Source organism: Zalophus californianus, chromosome 11, assembly GCF_009762305.2.
Source record: "Zalophus californianus isolate mZalCal1 chromosome 11, mZalCal1.pri.v2, whole genome shotgun sequence".
In the NCBI taxonomy this organism is placed as follows: domain Eukaryota; kingdom Metazoa; phylum Chordata; class Mammalia; order Carnivora; family Otariidae; genus Zalophus; species Zalophus californianus.
Window position 1 is genome coordinate 60,493,636 of NC_045605.1, and position 10,637 is coordinate 60,504,272.

General features: G+C 40.2%; 1 protein-coding gene across 1 annotated transcript; it reads right to left on the minus strand.

Moving 5' to 3' along the window:
• Positions 1 to 842: 842 nt before the first annotated feature.
• Positions 843 to 8,775, minus strand: LOC113915155 (olfactory receptor 52R1). The gene is given in 3 exon segments (XM_027580951.1): positions 843 to 1,372; positions 1,375 to 1,788; positions 8,748 to 8,775. Coding segments are annotated over 3 exon segments (945 nt in total). The 5' UTR covers positions 8,749 to 8,775.
• Positions 8,776 to 10,637: the final 1,862 nt, after the last annotated feature.

A 10,637-nucleotide genomic window follows, 5' to 3' on the forward strand; every position in this document is an offset into this window, starting at 1 on the left:
AATTAACCTGTTCCGTACACTTTTGTTATTGTTTGAATTACTTTTTCTCATACTAAAATTACATCCTCAATCAAGGATAATTTTTAAAAATACATGAAAGTGCAAAAAGAAAATTAAAATATCACAAATCTCACTACTCTGAGTCGCTATTATTAGCAGTTAGATGTATTCCCAGAATCTTTTTCTATGCATATGTATTTCTTTTTAGAATTGGTTTCAGCCTTATGGGTAAGTGTTATTTTTCTTTTTTCTTTAATATTATATCTTGATCATTTTTCACATCTTTACATGCTCTTTGCAAATACATTACTTAAATGCTACATGATATTCAATTGCTCATTCTTCATATAGATCAGTATATGTATTTTCCTGTTTTTGGTTTTATAAATAATGAATCTATACATGTCTTTGTACTTTTTTTTCCCCTCAAATTCTATTTTTATAAAGAGATTCCAAGAAGGGAAAAATACATGTACTTTTTAACTGTTTTGATGGAAAGTTCTAATCTCCTTTTTATAGCAACTTAGACTTCTCCTGGCAGAGTAAAAATCATTTTCACCTTAGTGGTCTGTTGGAAGATGGCATTCTGTTCAAATCTTCACTAATTGGATAGATGGACATATTTTTTACTGTTCTCTTGTGACGATGAAAATTGGTCAACTCGGTATTTATGATCAATCACATCGTTCAGAGAGCTCTTGTTCTGGGCATTTTCAAAATTGTTCTTTTGTTCTGGAGTGTTGCTAACCTCTGGGCCCTTTGTTCACAGATGACTTTGTTCTGATATGTGCATCCCAGATCAGTGGGGTGATGGGGTTGGTTGTGATGCCATGACCCTTGGCTTAGGGATCTTTTCCACAACATTCTGGAATAAGCCTGTCCCTGATCTGCTTGGTCCTAACTCCATAGACAATGAGATTGAGCATGGGAGGTACCAGTAGATAGAGATTAGCGAACATGATATGTACCACCTGGGGCACATGATGTCCAAAGCGGTGGGTGAGGAAAGTAAAGAGGGCTGGGATATAAAAAGCCAAGATGACACAGATATGGGAAGCACATGTGCCAAAAGCCTTGAGCCGGGCTTCATCAGAGGGCAACATCAGAACAGTTCTCAAAATCATCACATAGGATGTACTGATGACAATCATATCAGAGCCAACCACAGAGAAGGCGGTAAAGAGCCCATATGCATGATTGACTCTAGTGTCTGCACATACCAGCTTTAGCACAGCCATGTGCTCACAGTACGACTGTGGAATGATGTGGTTGGGGCAGAAGGGCATCCTGGAGACCATGAAGCAGAAGGGACTCACCCACAGCAACCCTCTCATCATCACAGCTGCCCCCAGTTTACCCACCACAGCTGGGTCAGGATAGTAGAGTGGTGGAGTGGGAAGCAGATAGCCACATAACGGTCCAAGGCCATAGCCATGAGCAACCCAGACTCCACAGAAGAAAAGGCATGGATGAAGAACACCTGGATGAGGCAGGCATGGTATTCAATTTCATGAGCATGAAACCAGAGTATAGCCAGGATTTTAGGTTGGATGGAAGAAGAAAGGGCCAGGTCAGTGATAGCTAGCATGGCTAGAAAGGCGGACATGGGCTCATGCAGAGTGTGGTCAGTTCGAACTAGATGAAGGGCAATGATATTGCCAACTATAGCCACAAGATACATAGCACAGAGAGGAAGGGCAATCCAAAATTGGTAATTCTCAAGTCCTGGGATCCCAAGTAGGATGAAGAACACAGGATGCAAAGAGCTGTTCCCTGAGGCCAGCATCACTGGATGGTTAATTTGTTCTCCATTGTGAAGGTAATTTACTCTCTGTAGGTGATAATAATCAAATAAGTAATTATTATTATTTTTAGTATTTTGATAGGTTCAACTGAATAATAGGGTAATTGGGCTTAATGGTAAACTGGAAGAATTTCAAATGTTTTAATGAAAAATTTTTGCAACATAAAGTGATGCTACTCTTCATTCCTCCTTCATATTTCTGTCATTCAAAATGGGATCAAAACATACTAGCTGCAAGTGTGATTTTTGTCGAAGAATCAGTATTTTCCTTGAAAGTAGAATCTGCTAAGGGAAAACTATCCTGACAAATAATGTCAGTAATAGTCATTCTTGCCCTTCTATTCTTCAGAACTAACTGACGTGTTTAACCTTTCCCACCGGTTCTTTTCAAGCTTCTGTTTAAGCCACTTAGGCAACTTTTCAGGGTAGAAGCCAGGTTGGAAAACGCTTTGGCTTAAAAGTTCATAGCAAGTATGTAGTGATGTTGAGTTAGCTTTTACTCTAGGAGTTACCAGGGGAATTTGGGCTGGAGGATAACTGACTGACGATTGTACACCTGTAATTAAACCTATTATCTGTAGTGTGTGTCCTACTAGATTAGAGGCCAGCAAACATTTTTCTTAAAAGGTCAGATCATACATATTTTAGGCTTTGTGTGCTATACAGTCTCTGTTGCAACTGGTCAGTTTAGCCACTGTAGCATGAGGGCAGCCAGTCAGTACAGAAATGTGTGAGTGTGGCTACATTCCAGTACAATTTTATTTATAAAAACAGCTTGCAAGCTAGATTTGGCCTGCAGGTTATAGTTTCCTAACTTCTGTCCTGATGATAAATTTTCATGAGGTGAGCCCTGCACAGTGCACCATCCTAGCACTGTTTATGCTTGGCACAGAATAGGTTTTTTTTTTTTTTTAAAGATTTTATTTATTTATTCATGAGAGACAGAGGGGGAGAGAGAGAGAGAGAGAGAGAGAGAGAGAGAGAAGGGGAGGGAGAAGCAGGCTCCCAAGGAGCAGGGAGCTGGATGTGGGACTCGATCCCAGGACCCTGGGATCATGACCTGAGCCGAAGGCAGACGCTTAACCATCTGAGCCACCCAGGCGCCCAGAATAGGGGTTTAATAAACATTTGCTGGAGCAAATAACAAAGAAATGTCATTGTTCAGTGGCAATGGACTTTTTAACTGATTAGCCATATCATAAAATCCTTGGAGAAACCTTTTAAACACTACTTTTTCACCATGGCTACAAGAAAGTTATACATAATTCTCATAGTAGAGTCTGCTCTGCTGGCCAGTGAAAGATGTGAATGCCCTCCTATGCCTATACTTGTTTACATGGTCGATCTTGTCTGATCCCTCTGGTGCCTAACACCTACCTAGGAGTCCATGACACAAAAGCTTACCTGGTTCTTACTTTTCAATATTTCATCTCAGTTGACCTGAGCCTTTGAATCTCCTCTGTAACAGAAACACACAGACAAGAACAGTATCTTTTCAAATCTCCCATAACAAATCACCTGTTGGAACTAACAAATGTTTCATTCAACCAGACCTAATGGTTCCTAAAAAGGGTTTCTTCAAGATCCCAAATAGACCTAACCTCTTTCTGATTTTCCCTAGCTTTATAACATTATGAGAGTAATGGGGCTCAGACTTTATAAATCTTGCTCTACATTGCAAACTTTGCTATCCTACCTTGATAATAGCCATAGGTTTGCTCAAAACAAATACTCCTATCTGGGGTATGGTGAAAATTCAGATACACACATTATCTGGGGTCGAGGACTCTAGTTTTATCCTCTGTTGCCTGGCTTGTTCTTCCAGTTATATGTGCTGTTTGAACAGAGTTCCTCTCTCCCTCCCTTCTGCCTCCTGTATGTCACCCTCCATTTGTCAGGACATGGTCACTGAGGCTCATGGGCACCTGGAAAACATACTTAGACCATCTTCATTCTTGTACTGAGCACTGGTGAAGATGCCTGCTAAACCTACAATTTTTCAAAGTGCATAATAATCTCTTTAATTAATTGTGGAAGACATTGCCATTTTTGTAAATATAGCACCATAAACGTTTACATTTTATTGTTTTTAACTCTCACAAAGTTTCTGCCCATGAGCCTTCATGGGGAACTCACCTGTTCTCCATACTCCTTTTGGAGTGGTGACTCGTCTCAGGTGGTGACCTGGACCCAAGTCTGAAATAGGAGAGTGGGTCTCTGATGGGTGCCTTTCTTTCTTCTCTATACCTACAACCCCATGGAATCTGGTGTCCTCCTTCTGAGCAATTCCCTTGCCTCTTCTTCCCTCACTTATGTACTCAGCCTGTATAGAGTGAAGGCTCCAAGTCGTGTGGAGTGGACAGGGAGTTAACCAATCTTAGATCATTTTTGTGAAGTGTGTGAGATTTGAAATCCTATTTCTGAGGGAGGCACAGGTTATCAACTCACTGCTGGGTGGAGAGATGGATATGTGCATTCCCTCAAGAGTAGGAAAAGAAGAGCAATATAATTTCCCTTCTTTCCCAACATTCCTTCTCCCTTTTCCTGCTTTTACATATTTCCCTGTCCCTGCACCCCCATGGGCTAGACCTCTTGTGAGCCTTATGCATACTGAAAGAAGAAATTAAGTCATCTTTTTCAACGTTATAGCTAGGGTGATCACACACTGAACTTTAGAGTCAATTTTTCTGTTCTCCAAAGTACAATCTAACTTGTGAGAACTTGGCATAGCTTTTGATTCAGGAAATATTGTTACAAGAATGATGTTCTCAGGATTTCTGGGTGGATCAGTTGGTTAAACGTCGCCTTCTGCTCAGGTCATGATCCTAGGGTCCTGGGATCAGGTCCAGCACCAGGCTCCTTGCTCAGCGGGGAGCCTGCTTCTCCCTCTGCCAGATGCTCCCTCTGCTTGTGCTCTGTCTCTCTTTCTCTCTCCCTCTCTCTGACAAATAAAATCTTAAAAAAAAAAAAGAATGATGTTCTCACACTGATGGAGCTCAACTTTCATCTATGAGTGTGGGTTTGAATTCCGTGCTGGTACCACTGGCTCTGTTAGTCTTCAATTACTGCACTTATTATGTGGAGTTATTTATGTCCATCAATTTAACCATATTGCTCAGGCCTGAAGGGGTAAAGGGTAAAATGGGCTGTGATCTTGCTAAGGAATAGTTTCAAGAACATTTAGATCACTTTCTCACTTTGGGGTATCTAAAACCAAGGCCTAGGATAATAATGCTGGAACAGGGTAGGGTTCAAATCCAGCGTCCTTCATGGAGGGATTGTGTGTGGAGGCAGCCTTCCTACTTTTCTAGAATTCCCTGGAGGACATGAATGTGAGCAGAGAATCTTTTCCCCATCTCAGAAGGAAATCCATCAGTCAGGGATCTCTGGACCTGGAGCACCCAGTGAGTCAGGCCATTGAGCACAGTATATTGCCTTGTCTTCCAGCTTCTTGGAGCCTCTGTGAGTCCTACCTTTCTCTGGGAAGGGCAGAGATGACTGTGGCACAGGGAAACGACCCACCTTGAGCTCTGCTTCATCTCTGACCATGAGCAGCTCTAACTGGTTCCTGTGACTCAGGTTTTAGCAGAGACTAGATTAGGACCTATTTAGAGACCTGTTCAAGGCTGGCCTTTCCCTTCCCCAAGCATTAATTCTCCCCTTCCTGATAGGCCCCCCTGTCTCCATCTCTGGTTTCCTTTGAGACTAGAAACTAAAGCTTCAAGCATTAACCCCTAAGTTGTCTCTCTGCTCTGTATACACAAATGCAAAGGCTGAGGGATTGAGTGCATGGGCAAGAATGAGTGTTGTTGAGAATACACAATTGTGAGCTTATCTGTATGCATGTATTTTTTGTTAGTCCAGAGTATGTATATTTACAATTGAAAAGAAATTTTATACAATGTGAAGGTGTGTTGATATGTTTGTTGATGTGTGTATTTGAGAGATGTGTTAATAGACATGTGTGTAAGGATTGGATTTGAATGTGAATGATATGTTTGTATAATGTGTGTTTGTGCAGGTGTAAATAACCATTTCATTAAGTATACATGTTTATTGGGATAAATTGGCTCTCTGAGTACAAGGGCACTGCATACACATATATTCTGAAAGCATATGCTGAGCTCCAAAGCTGATAGTGTGAAATTATACACCAAAATGTGCGGGTTTGAAGAGGTGTTGACAATCTCTTGGTGCTTTTGTATGTACCTAGGTAGCTCTGGTTCTGAGGCTCTCCCACTTCTTATCAGGAGAGGCGGGAGGACGTCCAGATGGAGGTCTTGCCATAGTTCTTTTTGAAATTTGGTGTAGCGGGAAAGCCCTCCTCACTCAGCCTGAACAGTTAAGCTTACGCAGAGCTTCCTCTCACTCCCCATGTAGGGCCTTGCTGGTTTTCTCTTCCTTCTTTTTTCTCAGCATTCCCTGATGTCAAATGAAGATTTGAGAAAAAAAGTATTTAAAAACAGAAAGTAAGGATTTATTTGTAGAGTTCGGACTTCAGAAGCTATGCCTCACAAAATCCACAACCCAACATACATTTATAGGAAACAAATCACACAAAAAGTTTACAGTAATCTGTTTATGGTGAATTGCCATCATCACGTTCACAAAGGTCAGGATTTATTTTAAGATATAACCATAACAAAAATCTGGGAGAGAACTGTTTTTGTTAGGGAGTCCAGGTTTACAGGAAAGATTCAAGGTTTTATTATTTTGGGGATCAGACTGATATTGTAATTCTGGATTTATCTCTGGTTGCAATTTCTTTTTCTTTGTCTACTTCTTTTAGCTCTGGTAAGTTAAATATTTGGTATTAAGAAAGTGGAAAAAAGTGCCAGGCTTTCCTCCTCTCCCTCTTCTTCTTCCTTTCTCCTCCTTCTTCCCCTTCCCCTCTCGCCCCCATCTTCCCCTTCTTTCCTACTTCCCCCTCACCTTCCTCTTCTTTTTGTCCTCCCCTTTCTCCACCTCCTCTTCCTCCTAGTCATCATCATAGTTGTCTTCTTCTTCTTCTTCTTCCTCCTCCTCCTCCTCCTCCTCCTCCTCCTCCTCCTCCTCCTCCTCCTCCTCCTCCTTCTTCTTCTTCTTCTTCTTCTTCTTCTTCTTCTTCTTCTTCTTCTTTTCTCTTCCTCCTCCTCCTCCTCCTCCTTCTCCCTCTCCCTCTCCTCCTTTTTCTCCTTCTTCTTCACTGGAGGAACTTTTTTCCCCAAATGAAATCTGACATCTAGGGATGGGACCTGAGTTTCCTCCTCTCTTGCATCTTCCACAGTCCCAAATGCCATGGTGGCTCCAAGCAGGCATGACATCCAAGGTCTTGTGGAAGTTACTTGTTAGGCCAACCACAGTTTTTCAAGCTTAGGTGGGTATGGCTTGCTGAAATGAGTGTACACTAGGCAGATCAGTCCTTTCCCGATTTACCCTCCTAAAGTTCTCCTCATTGTTTGTCTCTTTCAAAAGCTGGTATATGCAGGATGCACTGAAGACTTGGGCACCTGGCTCAGAGCCCTGCTCTAAACTTCAGTCTCTAGTAGAACGTTCAAAGATTTGTGAGCTGTATTGAGAGGCTAGTTAGGGTTGGTTACCATAGACTTCTAGCCACACCAGTGTTCTGTATAGATAAATGTTTTTATGATATATCCCACATAACTGACCACACGTACCTGCATGTACATAGGGAGGTTAAAGAATATTGTTTGTGAGACTTGTGCTGTGTAAATAACCTTAGGAGCAAGGTTGTTTAAAATCTATTATTGGGCCTCTAGGTCAGAACTGGCCCTTCTGTTCTGGATGCCAAGAACTTCAAATCTTGTCATTTGACAGCCTCCCGCTGCTCCAGGCTGGGTTGGGCCACCGGAATGGAATCCAGGAGGGGAGGTAAACACATTGAGCCCAGGCTCCTTGAAATATAGAAACATGATAGCATGGAAATGCAGCTCACTCCAAACTGCATGTAGGTGAACAGATGTTTAATTTCAAACACTCTTATTTGTTCTACAAATATGGTGCTTATGGGGATAGTCATTTGGAAGTGTCACCTGAGGGGAGGACCCTCCACCCAGGCCTCTCAATCAGGACTGCACCCTGGCTGTTTCCATGGGTATTTAAGTACCCAATTTGATGTAACTTTGCCTTATTCTCACTTATTGCCTACATTCATTACTTTCATCTATGTGTAGCTTCCTTCCCTCTTCTGTTTCTATTAGGTTTCTACAATAATAATAAAATTTTCTTTCCTTTTTGAAACTGAAATATGGCTGTTGTGAATCTCTTGTGCAGAACAACCATCTGTGACTTACATTTTATAGGGTTGTGAGGGGAGAGACAGAGAAAATGTTTGGAAAGGAAGTTTTGATAAAAGAAAACATTGTTGAGGATATTGACATGAGAATCCTGGGACACTTCCGTGTAACTATGTTGAAAGCTCATCCACATTCATAGCTTCATAGCTCCTATATCCTCTATTGTGTTGACCTTTATCTTCATTGTCGATACTCAGTCAATCATGACAGGAACTTGTCACAACTCAGAGCTACTCAATCTCTGAATTCCTGAGCATCTCACTCTAACTATACCATCTTATCTTTCTAGTTTTTTTTTTAACTCATTCCATGTTTTCTACATCATCAATTCCTTCAAACCCTATATATATATATATTTTCCAATCCTTTCAGCCCTCTTTTCTTTTACAGTTCTTGTCTATGAAACCTAGTCCTCATAGTTCATCATTTCAACCATACTCATATGAATAACCTTAACAACTATCTATCCATCTCAGCTACTACTCCCAGTGTCATTGTCTCTTGCTACCCCTGTACCACTGAGCAACCTCTAGAAGCAGTAACATAAATGATCAGATTGGAGCCATTGCAAGTTCATGGTGACTGACTTTACCTGAGCTCTCAAAACAGCCCTAACTATTTTCACATTTCTCTCCCTTTCATTGTGCTGAGACATGGTGTTAGGAAACTATAGTAACTGACCTCTGTACATTGTTCAGACTCTGTCCCCTAATTATAGTGAAAATCTTTTGTTACTTTCTTCATCTCTTCAGGAAGCAGAACTTCCCACCATGATGTTGAAGAGGAAAGCTCCTTCTATTTGACTTCAGAAAGTGTAATGCCAGATGGCTTTTTCCTGCCTCATTTCTTACTCACCTGAACAAGGTACTCTCACTGCCAGTCACTCCACCGTGCAGGGTTCATTACCACATTCAAATAAGGAAATCAAATCTGAGTAAAGGGGAAATAATTAGGTCTATGCTCTGCTTCTTCAAACTTCAGGGAGAACCTTGCTGATGTCAACATTGTAGTGAAGGTCCTACACACAGCAAAAAGACAAGACAATGTATGTGCACTGATTGGATAATTGTTAGGAGTCGAATTTTGTCCCCCCCCCCAATTCATATGTTGAAGTTCTAACACCCAGTACCTCAGAATATGATCTTATTTGGAAATAGGGTCATTAAAGATGTAGTTAGTTAAGATGTGGTCAGAGTGGAGTAGGGTGGGCCCTACTCCAATATGACTGGTGTCCATATAAAAAGGGCAAATTTGGACACAGGGACATATAAACAGAGATTGAATGCCACAAGGACATGAAGGCAGAGATCTAGATAATGTGTCTACAAGCCAAAGTTCCAGCAAACCACCAGAAGGCAGGAGAGTGGCCTTGAACAGATTCACCTTCATGGTCAACACAAGAAACCAACCTGGCTGATACTTTAATCCTGGCCTTGTAAGCTCCAGAACTATGACACAATACATTTCTGTTGTTTAAGCTATTCAGTTTATGGTACTTTGTTATGGCAGCCTTAGTAACCTAATACAACAATAAATATCTTTTCATCCATTATCTTTATTTATCTATAAATAAGTGTATTCCACATGAGCCAGTGGATTATTAAATGTAATTTTAATTAAATTGTTTATGTAATTGTTAAATATTGTTTAATTCATCTATTTGTTTACATAATTAAATTGTTATCTATCTAGGCAGGGATCCTACAGTGTCTTACATATCTTAGGGGTGACCTTGTATTGTAAGGATAGATCAATACATTATTGAAGAAATGATAAAGAAAGCAGAAATGGCTCCGATCACAGTTAATTTTCAACAGAGATCAATGCAATTCAGGGACAGAAAAATGTCATGGCGCTAAACTAATTGTATAAAAACAGAAAGAGCCTCAACTCTTACCTCAATGTGAAAAATCTTTATTGAAGTTTTAATATTAGCCTAAATTTGAAAGCTAAAAGTATAAAGATTCTAAAGGGAAAAAATAGAACAATATTTCATGAACTTGAGGAAAGCAAAGATTTCTTAGTCTACAAAAAGCATAGCTATAAAAGAAGAAAATCAAAGATTGTACTTCATCGAAGTAAAAAACATCAATTTCAAAATATAGCATTATAAATTTGAAAAGGCAAGTCAGAGATGGAGAAAACATTCACAATGCATATAACTGAAAAATAAAGTCCCACAATCAATTAATGGAAAGACAAATAACTCATTAAAATTTTAAGCAAATGATTTAAATAGGCACTTCACAAAAAGCAGTAGATGAATGGCTAATACACACATGGAAAGGTGCTCAACATTATTATTCATAAGAAAAATAAAAAATCAAATCAGAATGAGATTCCAATGCAAACTTATTAACATAACTAAAATCAAATACTTTGGTAACAGTAAGTATTGGCAAAATTGTGGGTCAATTGGAGCACTCAGACACTGAGTACAACCACATCAGGAACCTTTGGCAATTTCTAATAAAGGTGAGGATCTTTTTGGCCAAGCAACTCCATTTCTAGTTCATACCACAAGTTATTTTTTTTTA